We start from the raw sequence: 22,707 nt of genomic DNA, 5'->3' as shown, positions 1-22,707 counted from the left end.
GGTGCTGACGGAGCGGGCCCGGCCCCGGGGCGGGGCGCGGCGGGCGCGGGAAGGATCGAGTGGCGGCGGGGCCGGGGTGAGCGGGCATGGGGTGCGGAGGAGGGCACGGACTCACCGGGAGGTACCGGGATCCACCGCGGAGTAGGGGGAGCCGGACGGAACGGCGGGGCCCTACTGGGTCTCGGCCCGGCCCGGCTCAGCTCGGCCCGCGGTGGCCACGGGACAGGCCCTGGCACCCCGCGGCCCTCCGGGCCTCAGTAGCCCCGTGTGTCCATCCCGGCCGGTGTCCCCATCCCACTGGGCATCCCCATGCCTTCGATGTCCCATCCATGCCCTCGGTGTTCCCCCCCCCCCCCCCCCCGCCATTGCCCTCGGTGTCCTACCCATGCCCTCGGTGTCCTACCCATGCCCTCCGTGTATCCCCCACGCCCTCGGTATCCCCATGGCTTTCGCGTCCCCATCATGCCCTCGGTGTCCCCAGTTCCCTGGGTATCCCCATGGCCTCGATATCCCCATCCCTCGGTGTCCTCCTCAACCCTCCATGTCCCCAGTTCCCTGGGTATCCCCATGGCCTCGATATCCCCATCCCTCGGTGTTCCCCCCAACCCTCGGTGACCCCAGTTCCCTGGGTATCCCCATGCCCTGTGTTGCCCCCATGGCTTCAGTGACCCCATCCCCATGTTGCCCTCATCCCCTGTGTTGCCACCCCATGCCCTCGGTGTCCACCATGCCGGTGTTGTCCCCATCCTCTCGGTGTCTCCAGTCCCCTGGGTATCCCCATCCCCTGTGTTGCCCCTCCATGCCCTCAATGCCCCCATCCCTGCAATGACTCCATCCCCTCGTCGTCCCCCATCCCCTCGTCGTCCCCCATCCCCTCGTCGTCCCCCATCCCCATGTCGTCCCCCATCCCCTCAGTGTCCCCTGTCCCCTCGGTGTCCCCATCCCCATGGGTGTCTGGCTCTGTGGGTGTCCCAGCAGCTCTCACCTGAGCCCCGCAGCTGAAGCTCTTCCCAAAGCTTTTCCTTTAATGTTATTTCTCCTCTTTTTTCCCCCCTCCACAGACACGCAGGTGGGAGCGAAGATGCCCTCGGCACGGAAGCCGATGCGGTTTGGCCACACCGAGGGACACACCGACGTCTGCTTCGATGACACTGGGAGGTAACAGCCCCATCCCCGGAGGCTGCGGGAGGGATGGGCTTGTTCCTGTCTGGTACTTTCCCAGGAGTTGGGTATTAGGAAAAATTTCCTCACTGAAAGGGTGTTCAGACACTGGCACAGCTGCCCAGGGCAATGGTAAAGTCCCCATCCCTGGAAGGATTTAAAAGCCATGTGGATGTGGCACTTGGGGACATGGGTCAGTGGTGGCCTTGACAGTGCTGGGAGAACAGCTGGACTTGATGATCGTGGAGGACTTTTCCAACTTTAATGATTCTAATGATTCTGTATCAGCCACTGCTGCAGGAGATACTGGCATGGATTTATGGCCTGGCATGGCCCAAGAAATCCTGTGGATTTTGCTGTGCTGAGAACTCACTGTGTGGTGTATTTTGGTGCTCTGAGTTTAGAAGTGATTGATTTATAACTTAAATGTAAGCATATATATACCCACATATATATATATAGTATGTATCAAATATATAAAAATACTCTCTATGCACACTTTGTAAGAGTGACTTCATAGGATGTAGCAGAAATCAGTGTGATGTGGGTGTAAATATGCTTATGTATGCACTAGGAAATTAAAAATAGAGTTGAAAGAATCCAATATTGGGCTTGCTATCTTTTCTTCTTTACTAGTTCTTGAATGTCTACATGTAAAGTAAATATTTACTGTTACCTTTTTACTGATTAAATGATAAACCAAAAAACTGAGAATCCTCACAGTTAACTCAAGGGATAATATATATATTGACTATGGTTTAAATCCATATTATTTTATTCCTTTCTTTAGTTCACTGGCTTTGGTGCAAAGGCTACTGTTAAGAGTTAGTCTAGTAACAATCCCTTGAAACCACAAAAAACTTTATTTGCCATTACAACCAAATATTTCAAAAAGGATGCAGGCATCTATCCCAAATCCCACGGGACCACTGCAGACCTTACAGAACTAAGGAGCAACATCAGAGCTTCACCACTGGCTCTGTGACATTTTGATGTTTAATTAGAATTTTTAGTGATTGCAAACAAAAAAAAAGCAAGGTTTGATTATAGATTCACAATACTCTTAATTAAAACATCCCATGCAATTTTTTGATATTTGTTCTGTGACTTCAGGTTTTTCTTTTCTGCACTAAAATTGTGGAGTTTATCTCCAGTAAACTTTAGTTGTATATTAATTAGTTTTTAAGGGTTTGGTAGGCCCAGGCCTACATGTTAAGCTTGAAGCTTCAGTTACATGAACAATTTCATTTTTGCCCTCAGCTTTGTAAGCAGCTGTAAAGGAAATTTTGAAACTATTAAAAAGAAATTAAATGGTAATTAAGTCCTATGAAAAATCCACTCTGAGTCCTGGAAAAAAGTGGATTGATGGTGATGTCTCAGGGTCAGTTCAGATGAGTGGGTGGTTGTCAGACTTGAGGTGCTGCTACTACTTTTGCTCCTCAGTTTTTAATGAGTTACTCAGACACCATAAATGTAGATATTCACTGTATCTTGTGATATTGTTCTGTTTCAGTTTAAGAACAATTTAGTGACAGTTTCCATTCAGGATTGGAAGTTTCAGTGCTTGTCCTTCCCATTCCTCAGTGGTAACAAATCCTGTGTCCTTCCACAGCTTCATTGTAACTTGTGGCAGTGATGGAGATGTGAGGATTTGGGAAAACCTGGATGACGATGATCCAAAGTCCATCACTGTGGGAGAAAAGGCCTACTCATGTGCTCTAAAGGTATTGTTGTTAACACAGCTCCTCACAGGTGGGATTTTCCTACTGGTTGTGGATTTTCCAGCTCAGGGATGCTGCTTGTGTGGGTAACATTAAACAAGAATATTTCTGACAATTCACTGTGCCCCATACACAGTTGTAGAGGAATTATTCCTTCCTTTTATATTATATTCCTTAATATATATTATTCCTTGATATATATGCTGTATATATTCCTTATATATAGGAATTATTCCTGTATTCCTAAACTTTTGTGGTTTTTTTTTCCCTTCCTCTTCCTTCCCTCTCACTTGTACTTATTTCTGGCTTTGATCTCCTTCTGAGTAACAAACCCAGCAGATCAGGCTAATTATGCAGTGAACTCTTTAGGCTGTTTCAGGGTTTTCTCACAGCGTGAGTTGCAGGAAGTTTCCCAGCACAAGATGTGATCATCAAATATCAGGAAAAAAGCCAAGGGGTTGTTTTGTGTGGGCCCGTGTTAAGGTCCAAGGAATTCATCTGTATTAATCAAAAATTGCTTTCACAAAGTGAGTGTTGAGTAATGCTTTGGTAGCACTTTTTTTTATATAATTGGTTGATATTTCACTCTCAAAATTGTTGTTTGGCCCAAAGATGCCTCTTGACACACTGTCCCCAAAGTCAGAAGGGAATTCATATAATTGAAAATAATTATTTTTTCTGTGCATGTTCAGGTGAATTCTCACAGTATTTCCTTTATGTCCAATTATTGTTGTATAACATTAATAACAGCAGGTCTAAAATATTGTCTTTGTGCCAATTTTAGAAGAAGGCAGGAATTCCAGAAGTTCTTGTCTAATTAACTTGGCAGTCATAAAGGAAAACTTTAAAATAGTTTTTCAACTACTTGTGATTTTGGACAGGTGTATGAGAGAGGAAATAAATGAGTATTGTCATATATTTATTACATTTTAAGAATTATCATTTGAAACCTTATTCAGAACTACTGCTTTAAGTGAAACCTCTTTCTTATATCCCTTTTAACATAACTCTTATATCTGTTCCTCCATACTTGCATAATCTGTTTTCATCACTGATTTTTAGGGTATTTTGTTGTTGATTTCCATCACATTTCTTATCCTTTCACAAACCAGGTGAGGTGACTACAGTGAGTTCTCTTAGCAAATCAGAAATATTAAACTATCAGAACTATGAAAGAATAGATAAGGAAAAATCCTGGGCTTATTATTAGTGGGAAAATTTGAAAAAAAAAAGTGCTTATAGTTTTGTAGGATTTTTTTATTTTTAAACACAAGAGACTTAAACGTCAGGAAATCTTATTTCAAAAATGAGTCTTCATTAATGAAATGTCAGGGACTGGTCTGAGATGTTGATCTAATATAAAGAGTAAACCTCATCTCTTATTTAGTTGGGTTTTTCACTACTGTCTGCTGCTTTCCTGACCTTCAGGATTTTTACTATAACTTTAGGCAACTTCAAAAAGACCCCAACAACAATATTAACTCCCCTACAACACACAAAAAAGAAATAAGTAATTTTTTATATATATATTTCAAATTTTTACTGCTATGTACAGCTAAGGAGTATTGTCACTTGAAGAAGAAATATTATTTTCCAAGTATGGGATAATTATTTCTTTTGTGTTGCTTTTTAAAAAAATCTGGACTCATTTTTAGTAAACATCTGCCTTCAGTTTTCTGCAAAGAACTGAGTTCATGAACTTCTCATCTTTCCCTTGTGGCTTTTCACTGAGAATTCCAGTCCAAGGGTGCCCTCTCCTGATACTGCAGCAGATGAATCTAAATAGGATGTGGTTAAATGGATAAAGTACTAAAATTACTGTGCCTGTCTGTACTTTTTAGGGAAGAATAAAAGTTAAAAGAGTATTTTTCCTACTACTGTTACTGTCAGGCCCTTTTGGAGCTAATGAAGTTAATCTGCCCAAATATTTGGAGCATCAGAGTAATTTTAAAAAGTTTTTTTTTCTTTGCTCCATGGACATAAATATGCTTTAACTAGAATTTTATGATGAATTCTGTTTTCAGAATGGCAGGCTGATCACAGCAGTCTCCAACAACACTGTTCAGATCCACACATTCCCTGAAGGAGCTCCTGATGGGATCCTCACCCGCTTCACCACACCTGCCAACCACGTCACCTTCAACAGGGATGGCACCAAAGTTGCTGCTGGATCCAGGTAATGTGGGCCAGGGAGAGCATTGCTGCTGGATCCAGGGAATCTGGGCCAGGGAGAGCATTGCTGCTGGATCCAGGGAGAGCATTGCTGCTGGATCCAGGGAATCTGGGCCAGGGAGAGCATTGCTGCTGGATCCAGGGAGAGCATTGCTGCTGGATCCAGGGAATCTGGATCCAGGGAGAGCATTGCTGCTGGATCCAGGGAATCTGGATCCAGGGAGAGCATTGCTGCTGGATCCAGGGAATCTGGATCCAGGGAGAGCATTGCTGCTGGATCCAGGGAATCTGGATCCAGGGAGAGCATTGCTGCTGGATCCAGGGAATCTGGGCCAGGGAGAGCATTGCTGCTGCATCCAGGGAGAGCATTGCTGCTGGATCCAGGGAATCTGGGCCAGGGAGAGCATTACTGCTGGATCCAGGGAAAGCATTGCTGCTGGATCCAGGGAATCTGGATCCAGGGAGAGCATTGCTGCTGGATCCAGGGAGAGCATTGCTGCTGGATCCAGGGAATCTGGACCAGGGAGAGCATTGCTGCTGGATCCAGGGAATCTGGGCCAGGGAGAGCATTGCTGCTGGATCCAGGGAAAGCATTGCTGCTGAATCCAGGGAATCTGGGCAAGGGAGAGCATTGCTGCTGGATCCAGGGAAAGCATTGCTGCTGCATCCAGGTAATGTGGGCAAAGGAAAGCATTGCTGCTGTCCACAATCTGCCAACTTCCTCATATGCTGATTTTTTTACCAATGAGATCATTAATCCTCAAACCTCTGAGGGCTTTAAAGTATTGGAAAATGCCTTCTGTGGGTGGAGGGGGAGAAAGGAATGGAAAAGAGTTTAGGAAACTGCTCTGAGGGACATTTGATCCACCAAATGGTTTTAAATAGAAATCTGGTGTGAAATAATTCTTCTTCCTGTGGTAGACTTGAGTGTTTTCAGCTCTGAGTGTGGAAGTGCTCACCCACATGGATCTCGTTTTGTCACTGTGAGCAGAGGGTCAGGATGATGTCCTGGCTGCTCAGGGTTGTGGTGCTGCACTTCTATGCACACATGTAAAAGTTGGATTAGTTCTGATTTGTATGAGGGCTTTGAGTCATTCTCTGGCATAAATATCACCAATCTGCCAAATGATAACAGATGACAGTTGAAAGACTTGCCTGAGGGGAATTTAATGTGTGGTTTAGTTCTTTTCTTAGGGCTTTTACACAATATACTCTAATCCTTTAACAGAGGTGGCAAAATAGTTAGCAGGCAGTGGGGTTTGTTTATTTTTTCCATGTATTTAAGGCTCTGGTGATTCTTAATTAGATGTGGGGAACTCTTTGGGCAGCCACAGCCAAGCCATGCTGTCTGCTTGCCTCTCTCTTCTGGAATTTGTCCTCCAGGAGATGGCAGAGTGTTGTATCTGCTCCCTTGGCTCCTCCAAGTGTGAACTGAACCAGAGAACAATGTGGATGGACTGGGAGCTCTGGCAGCTGTGGAACAGACACAGCAGCTCCACCAAAGCTGGCAGGCTGGGCAGCAACAATCCTAATCTCCAAATCTGACAGGGATCATGGGCTTGGGCCCTTGGCCAGGGCTTGTTTCTGAGCAAACAGCTCTGCCTCAGGATCTCGCTTTGATTAGAGAGATTAGGCAGACAGCAAGCTCTTTGCTGCTTCTAAAACTTCTGCAAAGCCCCAGGGTTTCTGCAGCTCTCACATTTTTAGGAAAAAGAGCTCCTAAGACTGTGGGGCCACCCGTCAGTGAGGTCTTGGATGATATACTGAAGGAGAAGGTGACAGCCATGGAGTGAGGGAATGTCCCAGATTTCTCCATTTTCACATGGAGTCTGCAAACTTCAGTTTTATATAAGTTTAGCATCCAACTGGTTGCCAAAGTTCACATGAAGTCCTTGACAAGAGTCAAAAGTAATGGTTAACCCCATAGAATTAGATCCTAAAATGAAACTTCTCCTTGAGGGTGTTGCAATGAAGTAGGAGAGGGAGTGGTACTGGAATTTTGTCACAGGAGTTAGGATTGGTATTTTGAGTTAATGGCTATAATTTTGGAGGAGGGAATAAAGTTGTCAGAATGCCATTAATGTATCTGATACACTAAGTGATCTTAAAAATCCTGTTAAAATGTCACAAAAATAAACTTCTTGCTTTATCATTTTTTTTTTTAAATTTGACCGAATAATTCCAGTAGTGAATATTGATCCCATTCAGCAGATAGTTCTTGTCAAGCCATCAGTGGTATCTGAGCAGAGGTTCTCATGAGGTCACAGAATATTATGTTAAACAGGGATATGATCTGTGTGTCCAGAATATTCTTCAGAGGACAACCATATTTTATGAACTTTGACATGAACAAAAATGATTTTCTGATAAAAATAGTCTGGCTTTACTCCTGATACAGTAAGATTCTCATTTTCCATTATATCATAGTGTTGAGAGCTGTAACTTCCCCAGAAGGTTTTAGTATCCAATTCTTATTGCTATAAACACATAGTTTGTTAATACCAATGTTAACACTCTCATGTCTGTGTCCTTGTGATCTACAGTGACTTCATGATCAAAGTTGTGGAGGTGACTGACAGCAGCAAGCAGAAAACCTTCCGAGGACACGAGGCTCCTGTTCTCAGCCTGGCTTTTGACCCCAAGGAAGTTTACCTGGTAAAAAAGACTTTCTTCTTTACTTTCTGCTTTGAATCTCATTTCCCCTGGGGGGAAATTAAAAACTAAAATTGTGGGTTTTACCAACAAATCACTCAGTGACTGGGGACACGAGACGACTTTTCAGCCGACCTTGCTGATGGTGGAGTGGGTCACAACTTGTTGCCTCACAGGATAGCTCAGTCTTAATTCTAGGTCTTGTTCTTTTGGAATTTAATTCTGGTCTGATTTTAAAGGTGAAAAGATGGCTCACTAAAGAAATTTTAATATTTATTTTGAGCCTCTTTTGTAAATAAGCAACTCACTTGAAGCACGAGGGTTTGCAGTTACAACAGCTTAAAGTTGAGCACAATTATCATGATGACAGTATTAGAAAGTTTTAAGTCTTAAAATGGTTTAAACAGGGAGGATTTCTTCTTAAAACTGCCTGTATATCATATGTTTGTAGCCTTGGCTGTGGGGATTTTTCCATTTTGTAGCATTAATTTCCCTGTGTCGTTAATTATTAATTTGTTTACACAATTCTCTTGCCCAGGCATCAGCGAGCTGTGATGGTTCTGTCAGAGTCTGGAAAACTGAAGATCAGGTAAAAGTCCTGCCTTTCCATGTGAAATATTTCCTAAGAATTCCAGGATTTCACAGACAGCAAGAAGGGCTGGACTGAAATAACCCTCCTGGAATAGGATTTTCTGTTTGGGGAAGGATTCTGACTACACTTCACAGGATACTTTTATCTCCTTCTGGGAGAAATTCCAAAGCCTGATTATGAAATGTTGCCTGGGTAGCTGTGGATTGTTCTTCCAGTCTGTGAAATCCCTGATGTCTTCTGTTCATCTTTCCTAATTGGCCAACTTGGTGTATTTTGTCCTTGGCACGTTCAAAAATAACATTTCTGTGTAAAGACATCAACTGCCATCAGATCCCTCATTTTGGAATTTCAGCTTGTTGCCTTTGAGATTAAGGAAGAATTTTTATCCTAATAAAGAAACTTTAAATTCTAATTAACAGATTCAGCCTCTGCTCTTGGAACTCTAAGGAAATAGAGGGTTTCAGGTGAAGGCTTTAATAAGGCAATTCTGCCCATGGATATGGGATTAGTTTTGCTAAATGCCATGGACTGGAATAAGAATCCATGTGGAATTATTCCTGTAAGTAAAGTTGAAAATACACCCCCCTATACTTGGGAATTGCTACTTTTTTAAGACAAAAGCAGAATTCTGGTGTGAAATCTCGTGTTCCAGGCTGACAGTGGGTGCCTTTTGGGGAAATGACAGTGAGAGTGTTCTGGGATTGTGGCAGTCTGATGTAGGAACCTGTGCTGTGATTTGACATCACAGCCATTCATTATTTATATTTGTATATCTTTATGCTGCTGTGTGTCACCTCACTGCACTTGGTCTGGGTTTGACAAATGCTTTTTGGCCACATTTCTCTGTAACCTAAAAATAGTTGAGCTCATTTGTTATGTACTTCATTAAAAATACATGTCCTGTGATTTTATTTCTGTTACAAGTAGTTTTATTGTCATTAAAATAGTTTCAGGGCTACATTCACAAAGTATTTTTAAGGCAGTATGTACCATTGTATTTGGATGAAGGAGATTATTTCAAGTTTCAAAAATTATGTCTTTTTTCTTTTGTTTTTTTCCCCGCACTCTTCCTTTATTAATTTGTACAATGCATTAAAGCTAGAAAGCTTTTTTAATATTTTGTTTTCAGACATGCACAACAAGCTGGCAGCTGCTGCAGAAGTGTAATGATGTGATAAATGCTAAATCAATCTGCAGGCTTGGCTGGCAACCTGGCTCTGGGAAGGTGAGTCATTGTTTTATCACTTCTTAATCTTCTTTTCTCTCCAAGTCCAACAGCAGAATTCACAGAATCACAGAATCAATTGGCTTGGAAAAGACCTCCGAGATCATCAAGTCCAACCCTTGGTGTCCCACTCCAGTCCCTTTACCAGATCATGGCACTCAGTGCCATGGCCAATCTCACCTTAAAAACCTCCAGGGATAGGGAGTCCACCCCCTCTCTGGGCAGCCCATTCCAATGCCTGAGCACTCTCTCTGCAAAGAAGTTTTTTCTGCTCTCCAACTTCAATTTCCCCTGGCAGAGCTTGAGCCCATCGTGCCCCCTTGTCCTATTGCTGAGTGCCTGGGAGAAGAGACCAACCCCCACCTGGCCAGAACTTCCCTTCAGGGAGTTCTAGACAGTGCTGAGGTCACCTCTGAGCCTCCTCTTCTCCAGGCTAAACACCCCCAGCTCCCTCAGCCTCTCCCCACAGCACTTGTGCTCCAGTCCCTTCTCCAGCCTCGTTGCTCTTCTCTGGCCCCGCTCCAGCCCCTCAATCCCTTTCCTGAACTGAGAGGCCCAGAACTGAACACAACACTCAAGGTGTGGCCTCCCCAAGGCAGAGTCCAGGGGAAGGGTCACTGCCCTGGGCCTGCTGGCCACGCTAGTTTTGATCCAGGCCAGGATCCCATTGGCCTTCTTGGCCACCTGGGCACACTGTTGGCTCATGTTCAGCCTCCTATCAATCCAAACCCCCAGGTCCCTTTCCACCTGCAAGCCCAAATTGCACCTCCTGGGAGCAAGGGAAATATTTGGGGTGAAGTTCCGTTTTAGGAGAAAGCAAAAGCTGGGAATGGTTCCTGGTTTAAGCTGCAGGCTGTGCTTGGCAGTGGCCCAGCTGTCAGCCCAAACCAGCACTGAACAGCCACGTCATGCTGAATGGGAAGGAACATTGGACACGAGGGAAGTGATCAAATTGCTCACAACAGAACATCAAAGGAGCTCAGGCTTTCTCTGCTGGAAGTAAATTTTCCCTATCAGGGATTTGCTCTGTAATTATTTCCTTAGTAAGTTGTTCCCTTTCTTTTCACCCCAAGAACAAAATAAAGGAGCTTGGAGCCAGGTGGGGGTCGGGCCCTTCTCCCAAGTAACAGTGTCAGGGCAGGAGGAAACGGCCTCTGGTTGTGCCAGGGTAGGTTTAGGCTGGATATTAGGGAAAATTTCTTTATGGAAAGGGTTGTCAGCACTGGCAGAGCTGCTCAGGGCAGTGGTGGAGTCCCCAGCCCTGGAGGGGTTCAAAAGCCCTGTGGATGTGGCACTTGGAGACAGGGATTAGTGGTGGCCTTGGCAGTCTTGGGTTAATGGTTGGGCTTGATCTTAGAGGGCTTTTCCCACCCAAATGATTCCATGATCACTCTCTATAACTACCTGAAGGGAAGTTCTGGCCAGGTGGGGATTGGTCTCTTCTCCCAGGCACTCAGCAATAGGACAAGGGGGCACGATGGGCTCAAGCTCTGCCAGGGGAAATTGAAGTTGGAGAGCAGAAAAAAATTCTTTGCAGAGAGAGTGCTCAGGCATTGGAATGGGCTGCCCAGAGAGGGGGAGGATTCCCCATCCCTGGAGGTTTTTAAGGTGAGCTTGGCCGTGGCACTGAGTGCCATGATCTGGTAAAGGGACTGGAGTTGGCCCAAGGGTTGGACTTGATGATCTCGGAGGTCTTTTCCAACCCAATCCATTCTACAATTCTATGATTCTTCAAAACACCTGACTGCTATGATATAAGTTTCCCATGGAAGTGCAAATGTCCCCTGCAGTACAAATTGTTTCCATAAAAACAAATATTTTCAATTTCTGGCCCAATTCTTCCCACAGACAAGTTTATGCAATGCAAGTGGTTGCCTTGCTTCTCTCACAAAGCAAGTTGTTAGAATCCTAACAAAAATAAATCCTAAAGAAATAAACAGCCAGTAACATTTATGTAGTGCTGTGGGAGATGAAACAAGCTGTTTCAGGAGTCAGCTATTCAAATAAGATTTATTGAGAAATTGTAACCTGATCAAAAGGACTTTGGGGAGGGAGGGAGGGAAAAGAATAACGTAATCCTTGTGCTCAGAGCATTGAAAACTCTGTGTGTGTGTGTCAGCTGCTTGATAAATGAGAACTTCTAACCTTATGGTGCAGTTTTCTGCCAGAAGGAAATGAAGATTAAAGTAAAAACAGACATGTTTTGCTCTGTTACATGTGCAAAGCATTAAAGAACCTTGTAATTTAAATTACTTCAGTTTTCTCTCTCAGTTGGCATTGCTGGGATGTTGGAGAGCTGTTAAACACTGAGGCAGACACATCTGTGAGGCTTCTGAGTGAAGGAGCTGTGCTGTTTGAATGTTCTCTTTGACAGGTAACTTGTTCTAAATTCTCTGATATTTTTTTCCTTTGAGCAGTTTCTGGCAGTTCCTGTAGATAAAGTTGTTAAACTGTACACAAGAGAAAACTGGGATAGTCAGTTGGAGCTCTGTGATGCCTCCATCACCCAGGTGGGTACATAAACCAGGCTCTTGTTGAATATTCCATGATTTAAATGTTATTCTGCTGGAAATTATCTTCTGGACTGTACCTCTCCCTGCCTGACCCACTTCTCTTGGTAATGGTTTTTCACATTTTCTGTTTAATCCTGTTGGAAAACAGGGCAGAAATACTAAATGATTTTATTCCCCTCTCCCAGTAACCCACCAGCTCTCCAAAGTCTCCTGGAGAGTCACCAACTGCACCTGAAGAACATCTGTTTTCACAAATTTCTCCAAAACCAGAGCTTTTTAGGAAAAATGTCAAGAGTATTATTTCTATACAGAACAGAGATATCAGTTGTTCACTTTATGTTTTATTAAGCTGAAATTTAGGAGCCCTGACTCTGCGATCTTCTTTCTCTTGGCCTCATTATATGCTTGGAAGTATTTGGGTTAAAGAGGACCACTTTTCTAGTGTTATTATACAGAACACAGTCCTGGATTTCAGTTTGTGGAACTGTATTAAGTACAAATTAAACAAAGCTACACTTAGTGCTGAGTTTGCAAAATACACTCTGTTTCTGTCTACATGTCTGGAATTGGGGTTTTTTTACTTCATGGCAGTGTTTAATGACAAAGGTGGATATTCTAAAACAAAAATAGGTGTGCTATCTTTAAAAAATGTTGGGTGTTTTTTTAAGAAACTGTTTCTGTAATAATTTTAAAAGAAAAGGAATTACCCAAGCCCAGTAACAGGTGCTGGATATGATTTGGTAAAGATGATTATTATCAGTTTTTTTATTCCAGAATATCTGTCTGCTTTAAGCTCCAGAAGAGGAATGCTGTGCATGCACTGGTGATTTTTTTATTCCTGTTTGTTCCATTTTTCCCTTAGCCCCTGAATGTTGTGGCCTGGTCTCCTCGTGGGCAGTGCTTGGCAGCTGGAAGTGTGGATGGGAATATAGTGGTGTGGAATGTGGAAACCCAGGAGTGCATAGAGAGGTATTCAGTGTTCTTCCATAAACCCCCAAGAACATCCTTTTTCTTGAAAAAGAGTTTTGTTGTCTTTTCTGCCAGACTTTTTTGTGCAAATGCAGAACTCTGACTCTTGAAAAACTTTAATAAGATTTACAGGCAGCTCAGGGAAAGGGGCAGGAATGTGGATTTTGTTCCAATTCCACAGTCTGGCTTCCTGTGTGCAAATGGCTTTTATTACTTTTTGATTTAATTGTTGGTTAAAAGAGAGTTTTGATGGAAACCAAATTTCTTCCCATCACAAATCCTGAGCTCATTGGCACTAAGGTGCATTTTCTCAAGGCAGGTGGGTCAGTCAGCCATCCTCAGTAGGCAAAAAAAGGACAGACTGGCAAATTGCACCTTTTCTGGGTTAGTTAAAGCATCTCTCTTTCAAAAAATGAAAAAAGAAATTAAAAAGATATGATTAAGTGAGGTAGAGAAGATGAGAAAAGATGATCGTCTGAATATTTGGGTAAAAAACATGATTGTTATTGTAATGCCTATGGTGAGAATTAAAGACAGATTATGTAAATAATGATTTTTGTGAGGATAAAGGATGGAAAAGATAGAGGATTAACTCATCAGTTTAGTGTAACAGAAACATCTGATGTTCTTTTTATAACTGGATGGTTCTGGAACACAGGACTGCTGGGGAATTACTTTGTATCAGGAAACTCTTCTCTTAAGAATATGATTCTGTTTGATTTTTAAAGCTTAACTGATTTCCTTCATAGAAAAGGAAGACTTGCTCCATTTTTTGTGGCAGCTATTTATTCTGAAGGTGACCTAATAATTATTTTATTATGTGTAACATCACTTTCTTTTACTGGTAAATATCACCAGTTTTTGCAGTAACTCTCAGGGTAGGGCAGAGGTTCTGCCCTGAGAAGCTCACTGAAAATCCATTATTTTTGTCTTCTTTTTAGGATGAAGCATGAGAAAAGCTACTCAATTTGTGGGCTGGCCTGGCACCCTAAATACAAACAAATTGCCTACACAGACACTGAGGGAAATCTGGGGCTGTTGGAAGACGTTGGGGTCACAGACAAGCCAAATGACAAGGTGCTCAGTACCAATTAGTTCTTAATTTAACACCATCATTTAGGTTGTAAGTTATATTGAACGCTCAGTTTTGTGTGCTGCAAGTTCCCTTTCTCTGTGTTAATGAATTTCTTGAATTCCATGCCCAAAGGGAGTGTTGTGATGCTCATTAATCTGGTTTCAGGGTGCCAGTGCAGTGGCCAAGGACTACAACGACCTCTTTGATGGTGACGACGACTATTTCGATGGAGATGTGGAACCTCAGTCCTCCCCGAGGGCTGGAGCCCATGAGGATGATGATGGTGACCTGGTGCCAACTTCAGGTCATCTGAGACGGGCAATACTTGATGATGATGAGAACTCTCTAGGTACAGAATGAACTCATTTTCCAGAGCTCTTCAGTGCTGTTATTGGGGTGATCTTTTACCATCCTCTGCTTTATTTTTCCAGAGAAATCTTGACTTTGAAATTTTTTCGCCCAAATTCTGTGGTAATACCGTGTGTAAAATGTGATTTTTTGTTTTAACTTACAGATATTGGGTTGATAAAAGCTAGTTCCAGCCTTCTTGAAAAGGAGGATGATGGTGAGGATCAGGCTGGTGGCTTTTCAGCTCTGCCACCACCATCTGCACAGCAGCATTTCTATGATGGGCCAATGCCAACCCCCAGGCAAAAGCCCTTCCAGTCTGGCTCCACTCCTGCACATCTCATGCATCGATTCATGGTAAATCTCTGTGCTTATAAAGGCTTAGTTGCTTCCTTTACATTGAATATTGCCCAGTTCTTACTGTGTTTTAATCTAATCTTATCCAAGATTTTAGCTTTTTTTTTAATACTTCATAGTGTGAAGCTAAATAATGCAAAGCAGCTTTGTGTTAATGCAAAGACTCCATAATGTTTTGATTTACATTTGAAATAAATACAAAATCATACAATCAATTAGGTTGGAAAAAACCTCTGAGTCCAAAAACAAGCTATCCACTTTGTACTTGTGTTACTGAATTCTATCAGATCTGCTTTAGAGTTCTTTTTCAGTCAGAATTGTGGATATTTTTGTGCTGTGAAGACTTGTGTGCTACTCACCCACTGTTTCTTTCCAACTGCAAGTTCCTCACAGTTAATTTTGCAAGGAGAAATGTGGCTAAGCCATGAGGATGGAACTAATTTCTGCCTAATATGACTGCCTGAAGGGAAGTTCTGGCCAGGTGGGGATTGGTCTCTTCTCCCAGGCACTCAGCAATAGGACAAGGGGGCACGATGGGCTCAAGCTCTGCCAGGGGAACTTGAAGTTGGAGAGCAGAAAAAACTTCTTTGCAGAGAGAGTGCTCAGGCATTGGAATGGGCTGCCCAGAGACGGGGTGGATTCCCCATCCCTGGAGGTTTTTAAGGTGAGATTGGCCGTGGCACTGAGTGCCATGATCTGGTAAATGGACTGGAGTTGGACCAAGGGTTGGACTTGATGATCTCGGAGGTCTTTTCCAACCCAATCCATTCTATGATTCTAATTCAGCCATTTTAGGAACCACAAGTCCTGATCACACAAGTCTTCACTCTTCCTCCAGCCTCCTACCCACTCAGAGAACAAAGTTAGGGCAGGCTGATTCACCCCAGTGTGCCTGATTTGATGGATTTTTGGGGGGGGTGTGGCTCTTTTTCCCAGGTCTGGAATTCCATTGGCATCGTTCGGTGCTACAACGACGAGCAGGACAACGCCATCGACGTGGAATTCCACGACACCTCCGTGCACCACGCGACACACCTGCCCAACTCTCTGAACCACACCATGGCTGACCTCTCCACTGAAGCCATTTTGCTGGCCTGTGAGAGCACAGAGGAACTTGCAAGGTAAGTCCTGGCCTTGCTCTGCAAACCCCATGACGTGGAGCTGCATTTAACTTGTTTCAGATATTTCAGCTTTTATTTTTCAGCTTCCGTGCCTTTTTTGAGCTTTTAGGCTTTTGATGATGCTTTTTATTTGTGGGGCCACTCTTGAGGAGGATTTTCACATCCACCTACTTGGAGGCTTTTCAAGAGTATTGAAAAATGTAATTTGTTTCCTGAGGATTTCTTTTAAATCCCTTTTTCAAATACATATACACTGGAAACTTCCCGCATTGCAGGCTCAAAGGGCACTGTAAACATGAACAATAGCTTTTCAGTCTGCTCAGATCAAAGATCAATCATGAGGGTTCAGCTGTTTCTTTGCACACTGTTGCTAAGGAGATACCCAAAGAATTTAAGTGTGAAGAACACAAGTTTATGAAAACCACAGAAAGATTTAAGCAGCTGGGCCAACTAAACTCTGATCTTGCACTTAAGAACAATTGCCACAATATTTTATTGCTGATTTCTGTGGAAATGTTTTGAAGAAAGAACTTTATGCTCATTTGCACACACACAGACCCCTGTGATAAGTTGAAAAGCACCCTTTACCTTTAAAAGTATTATTTTTACGTGTTGGTTGTCTGATTGTGAAAGTGTCATGTTTTTTTCTTGAGGAAAATGGGAAATACCTCAAAAGACACAGTGTCTGTGGATTGGTCACAGGCAGTTTTCAATTAATAAAGTGCCAGAACTGAAGTTTTAAATTTTTTTCCCTTTGAGAGGCAGATAATAAGACAGATTTGTAATGAGGGCTGATATTTGGGGGTGCCAAGCACCTTCAGCTCTTACAAATGTTAATTAAGCAGGACATTTACCTGCTTCTATCTAAAAAATCTCCCCTCAGACCTTTTAACTGTCTCTGCTTTAGGCTTTAGATGCTCTAAAAGGTCAAGCTGGCTCTTCACTTTCTGAATAATAAAAGAAACAGCTTTGCAAATGAGCACCTGTAATTTGTAGTTCCATCACAGATTGCAGGTCTCTGATAAAAGTGTAACCTGTTGGTGTATTGACAGATACTGCATTTTAATTCATGATGGGATATTTGTGTGCTCTCTGTCTCTGCTCCAGCAAGCTCCACTGCATCCATTTCAGCTCCTGGGATGCCAACAAGGAGTGGACAGTGGATATGCCAAAGGAGGAGGACATTGAGGCCATCTGTCTGGGCCAGGGCTGGGCTGCCTGTGCCACCAGTGCCCTTCTAGTCCGTGTGTTCACAGTTGGAGGAGTTCAGAGAGAGATCTTCAGCCTCCCAGGCCCAGTGGTGTCCATGGCAGGGCATGGAGAGCAGCTGATGATTATTTATCACAGAGGTAATTTCTGTCTTTTTTGAACCAGGATTGTTTTCAGTCCTTGTCTCTTACTGACTTCACACACTGGTTCATTTGTGTGTTATCACCAGGAAGTGTTTTCTTCTTTTCTTGATGATGCTTCTCCTTCTTCTCTTCTGGATGATGCTTTTACAGGCACATCCATCACAACCCACAGATCTGGGACTTCTGACAGCAAAGCCTGTGTTTTATAATGGAAAGCTGAGATGAACCTGTGGGGAAGGGGAAAATTTTGTAACAGTGACATTAATAGATTAAACTTGAGTTTCAGATATGCCAGAATGAATTACCACAGGAAATTAAAGAGGTGGTTGTTATGCATGGCTGGTGTGTCCAAAATGACAAACAGTTGCTTGTCTGACTGTGGTATTCATGGGCAACCCTGCTTTAGAATTAATTTTTGTTTCAAAACTAATTTAGCCAAGAGACAAAACAATTCTGCTGTTTTCTAACTCAGTCATTGAACAACTTCTTTCCAGGAACTGGGTTTGATGGGGACCAGTGCCTTGGCGTACAGCTGCTGGAGCTGGGAAAGAAGAAAAAACAAATTCTGCATGGAGAGCCACTTTCTCTCACAAGGAAATCCTATTTGGTTTGGGTTGGATTCTCTGCAGAAGGTATGAAATACCTGCATGAGGGATGCTGAGAAATACTGACACTGTTGGGGGAATTGCAGGAAAGCTGGAGAGGGACTTGGGACAAGGACAGGGAGTGACAGGACAAGGAAGAATGGGTTCACACTGTCAGAGGGCAGGGATAGGTGGGATATTGGGAAGGAATTCCTGGTTGGGAGGGTGGGCAGGCCCTGGCACAGGTTGCCCAGAGAAGCTGTGGCTGCCCCATCCCTGGGAGTGTCCAAGGTCAGGCTGGATGGGGCTTGGAGCAACCTGAGATAGTGGGAGATGTCCCTGCCCATCGCAGGGGGTGGAAATGGATGAGATTTAAGGTTCCTTCCAACCCAAACCATTCTGTGGTTCTGTGGAGGAATTTGGCTACTTAAAGCCCTTTCAGTAATGGTGACCTGGACTTTGCATTATCTATCTCCTCAACACTAAACAAAATTCCATTTTTCTGTTCTTTCAAGACATTTATCAGAAATATTTACTATTTCTCCCCTAGGAATAAAATACACTTGGACATTCCCAGAATTGTTCTCCTGATTGCTTTCCCTGCTCAGCAGGGAAAATAAACTCCATTAGTACAGCATAGTGACCCCAAGAAAGTTGGTAGCCTGGTAGGAGGTTTCATGATAACCAGGAAAAGTAATTGTAAACTAGCTTGGGAATCCCCCAAGCAGCATGAATTTGATTTCTTCATAAAGTGTTTTAAAAGAGAACTCCTCAGGTGACCAGCAGTGGTGCTGCCTGACAGGAGGTGGCGCCTCTTTCCAAGGAAACTGGTTTTTCCAGACTAAGCTGCGCTGTGTTTGGGAGAGAGAATGATGTATTTTGGATGTGCAAACCATCCCTTCCCAGCTGTATCCACCACTGGTGTGGCAGAAACTGCCAAAACTGTTTCCATTTGTACCAAACAGGCACCCCTGGCTACGTGGACTCCGAGGGGATCGTACGGATGCTGAACCGAGGGCTGGGCAACACTTGGATTCCAGTGTGTGACACCAGGGAGCACTGCAAGGGAAAATCTGACCATTACTGGGTCGTTGGCATCCATGAAAACCCCCAGCAGCTCAGGTCAGATAATCCACAGGGAAATCATAGCCAGGTGGGGGTTGGTCTCTTCTCCCAGGCACTCAGCAATAGGACAAGGGGGCACGATGGGCTCAAGCTCTGCCAGGGCAAATTGAAGTTGGAGATCAGAAAGAAATTCTTTGCAGAGAGAGTGCTCAGGCATTGGAATGGGCTGCCCAGAGAGGGAGTGGATTCCCCATCCCTTGAGGTTTTTAAAGTGAGCTTGGCCGTGGCACTGAGTGCCATGATCTGGTAAAGGGACTGGAGTTGGCCCAAGGGTTGGACTTGATGATCTCGGAGGTCTTTCCAACCCAATCCATTCTATGATTCTATTCTGTCATTCTATGAAATGCATTATTTGCCTTGGGTTTTCAACCCCAGGGCACTTTTTACTGCAAAAGAGGTGGCTGGTCAATAAGCACAGCAAAAGGTTAGTTCCCAATTATAATTCTGCATGGATGAGTCAGTATTAAACTGGTTTTGAATAAACTCATCAGGGGTTTATAGCTTGTAACAGGCTAATTGTGGCTTTTTGCCTTGGCTAAGGGGGGGGTGTGCACTTTAATGTGAAATCACACACCTCTGAGGGAAACACATCCATAAAACTGCATTTTTCTAAAGAAACCTGTGGAAAAGTTGTGGTTGCTGCCAGGAATCTGCTTCTCCTGGTCATGGTGGGTTGGGGTTTGGTTGTGGAGTTGGGTTTTTATTGATTTTTTGCATTTTTTCCCCCCTGTATTTTCCCCTTTTGTGCCTTTGAAAAGTATCCAATCCTAGAACTAATCTACATCATTAGACAGAGATAAATCAGGTAGAGATAAATCAGAGCTGTCTGTCACTTTTATATTAATATTTAAACTGTGGCCAAAAAGAACAATTTTGTATGTAAATTTGCCCAAATATTTAGCTGAAAGTTAACAATTTCTTTGTAAAATGTGATACTGGTGTGTCTCAATAACTGTTTCTCTTACTGTCATCCTGGACATTCAGTTGCTAAGCTTTATTTGTATCCCTTTTTATTCAGTAATCTGTGTCCTTTTCCTCCAGGGCAGAGTCCACTATCTCACATATTTACTGAAATTTAGATTCTTTTACTTCACTAGTCATGCACAGTTGTGGAGGTTGGTGGGAGACTGCATTGTATTTAAACTTTTGTGACATTCTTTGTAATCCTCTGCTTTTTTTGCAATAAGGGAAATAATTTGATATCTCTGGTGAATGTCACTTCACTGCCTGTTTCTCCTTCCAAATCATTATGTTGGCCTCCAGAAAATTCACCAAAAATGTGCAGGAAGCATCACACTGATGAGATGATAAACTGTGAGTCTGTCACCAGGAGTTTTTTCCTTCTAGTCCAAGAAAGACTGTGCTGCTCTGAGTTGCAAAGAACATTTTACTCAGAGCCAGCAGCACAATAAAGATAAGGGAGGGAGTAGGGCTGTTGTAGGAACACCACATGCCTTAATTAAGAGATAACCAGAACACTAATGCTTCCTGTTCTTTTTTTTTCAAGTCTCTGACACAGCAGCTTGGAAAACCAGATGGTTTTGTCAGTGCTGCTGGAAATGCAGCTCCTCCCCAGTCATGGTTTGCTTGAGTGGCTGTTGCCAGGAAGCACTCATTTAAATGTAATGAAACAAAAAGTCTATGCCTTCAGTTGTTCAGTGACTTCTGGTTTAAATAAGTTGCTTTTACTCTTTGTAGTAGCTGTTAACTCATGTATTGTGAGAGATCAAGATCAGTGTGTTTGGAGTTTGTAGTGAGAACAAGAGCAGCGTGTGCTGGTTCTGAAATCTTTTCTTGGTTGCCATAAAAATAACCCTTTATGATTCAATCTTATGTTCAATCCAGTCATTTAATTACTACTTTTTTAAGAACAAATCCTCTTAAGGTATCTTGCTTCTTAGGACACATGATTTGGATGTGAAGCAACCATAGGTGTGTTTTGTTTCCCGTGTCCAGGTGCATTCCCTGCAAAGGATCCCGGTTCCCTCCCACTCTGCCCAGGCCTGCTGTGGCAATTTTACCTTTCCAGCTTCCCTACTGCCAAGTGACCACAGAAAAGGGACAGATGGAGGTATGGAATGGTGTGGAGTCCACAGCTGGCACTCTCAGGTGTCCCCATGGCAGGGATTAGATAAGATTCCTATTAATCATCTCTGCCGTGAGAGAGGACAAACCCTGAGTGAGACACAGGGCTGGGAGGTCATTTGGGTTCAGTGTTTTGTGCAGCTTGTCTGATATCATTTGGTTCACAACTGTTTCTCCAAGAATACAACATAAATCTGCCAGAGCTGATGCAAAGTTGTATTTACACACAATCTGCTTCTGACCAGTAAAGTCTTTCTCACCTTCTCATTTTTTTAGTGTGTGGTGACTTCAGATTTTGGGATCCCAATCAAGACCCCCTTGAAAATGTTTGGGGTTTAATATTTTAGCCATTAAAAAATTTCTGGAGAGATGTACTAAGTACTCAGATTCATATAATTGCTCTGAAAACACAGACCTTCTCACTTGGCTTATTTTCTCTGAAGGCAGAGGATGGTTGAAGTAAGATGTGCCCGTGGAGAAATTCTAGAAAAATACCTGTATTTATTTTTCACTTTTTGTTTGTTTAATTATTTCAAGCTTGTGATGCTCATCTGCACAAAACAGAAATGAACACAAAATTCTAAGCTCAGCCTTAGAGACAGCTCAACACTATTTGAAATTTATTCTCTTTAATAGAAGTATAGATAAAAAGTTTCAATAATAAACACACTGTCCTTTTTAATGAATTCTCCTTCATTTGTTTAAGTCTTTTTGTTCTTTATCTGATAGTGTCTCTTCCATTCCTCCCTCCACCCAAAATAATGGGAGGAGAATGCCAGAAACTGTTAATTTGGCTTGAGGAATATGTAAAGAAACAAATTATTCCAATACAGCTGGTGAAAACATACTGGTTTTGATAAAGTGTGTGATTATTTTGAACACAGCCTGGTCTAACAGCCATTCCAGCATTTTGCTAAACAGCCAGAATTATATTTTTTTTTGTGTGTCTCACAGGTAAACTCCTACATTTACTGAGTTATTCTGGAATACTTCCAGTTTGCTGTGGGACAGCAAGTTGTAAGATAAAATAACCATAAAATTCTCTATCCTGGTAGCATATTGGTGAACATGTAGGTCTCATCCTGCTGCTGACCTGTAGTATAAATGGAATTTAACTTGTATGGCAACTGTTTGGATCAGTTTTTGTGTGGATGGTTGTTAATGTCATCTACTTTTTCCTCCCTAGAAGAGAATTATCTCCCTCTCACCCTCATTATCAAAGGAAAAGAACATTCAAGAATGAGTTGATAAAACACATTTTAAATTGTTAGGCATTATGTTATGGGCTGTTTCTTTCCCTCTGAATTCCAACATGCACCCTCTCCCTTTTCCAGGAGCAGTACTGGCGTTCTGTTGTGTTTCACAACCACCTGGATTACCTGTCCAAAAATGGCTATGAGTGTGATGAAAATGCTAAAAATCAGGCAGTGAAAGAGCAGCAAGAACTTTTAATGAAGCTGTTTGCTGTAAGTACAAATACATAATGGAAGGAATCCCTGAGACTTTACCCCTGAGACTGGAGGTGTCCCAGGCCAGGCTGGGTGGGGATTGGAGCAACCTGGTCTAGTGAAGGTGTCCCTGCCCAAGATGAGCTTTGAGGTCCCTTCCAACCCAAGCCATTCTGGGATTCTGTTATTCATTGGTAGATGGGATTT

General features: G+C 43.0%; 1 protein-coding gene across 2 annotated transcripts in view; it reads left to right on the top strand.

The window, feature by feature from the left end:
• Positions 1-64: 64 nt before the first annotated feature.
• The window catches only part of WDHD1 (WD repeat and HMG-box DNA binding protein 1), a 31,039-nt gene continuing 8,396 nt past the window's right edge, over positions 65-22,707 (top strand). For both annotated transcript variants that reach the window (XM_071559341.1, XM_071559340.1), the window contains exons 1-18: positions 65-76; positions 1,062-1,158; positions 2,774-2,885; positions 4,907-5,058; positions 7,598-7,709; positions 8,245-8,295; positions 9,428-9,523; positions 11,941-12,033; positions 12,899-13,005; positions 13,947-14,082; positions 14,246-14,429; positions 14,595-14,785; positions 15,722-15,906; positions 17,014-17,255; positions 17,753-17,890; positions 18,808-18,964; positions 20,924-21,038; positions 22,387-22,518. In XM_071559341.1, the coding sequence (XP_071415442.1) occupies positions 1,082-1,158; positions 2,774-2,885; positions 4,907-5,058; positions 7,598-7,709; positions 8,245-8,295; positions 9,428-9,523; positions 11,941-12,033; positions 12,899-13,005; positions 13,947-14,082; positions 14,246-14,429; positions 14,595-14,785; positions 15,722-15,906; positions 17,014-17,255; positions 17,753-17,890; positions 18,808-18,964; positions 20,924-21,038; positions 22,387-22,518 (2,280 nt within the window). In that variant the 5' untranslated portion in view covers positions 65-76; positions 1,062-1,081. The remainder of the gene's footprint in view (positions 77-1,061; positions 1,159-2,773; positions 2,886-4,906; positions 5,059-7,597; positions 7,710-8,244; positions 8,296-9,427; positions 9,524-11,940; positions 12,034-12,898; positions 13,006-13,946; positions 14,083-14,245; positions 14,430-14,594; positions 14,786-15,721; positions 15,907-17,013; positions 17,256-17,752; positions 17,891-18,807; positions 18,965-20,923; positions 21,039-22,386; positions 22,519-22,707) is intronic.

The sequence above is a fragment of the Pithys albifrons genome, chromosome 6, assembly GCF_047495875.1.
Source record: "Pithys albifrons albifrons isolate INPA30051 chromosome 6, PitAlb_v1, whole genome shotgun sequence".
Taxonomy (NCBI): Eukaryota; Metazoa; Chordata; class Aves; order Passeriformes; family Thamnophilidae; genus Pithys; species Pithys albifrons.
Note: the sequence above shows the minus strand (reverse complement) of the source record. Positions and strands in the feature narration are given on the sequence as shown.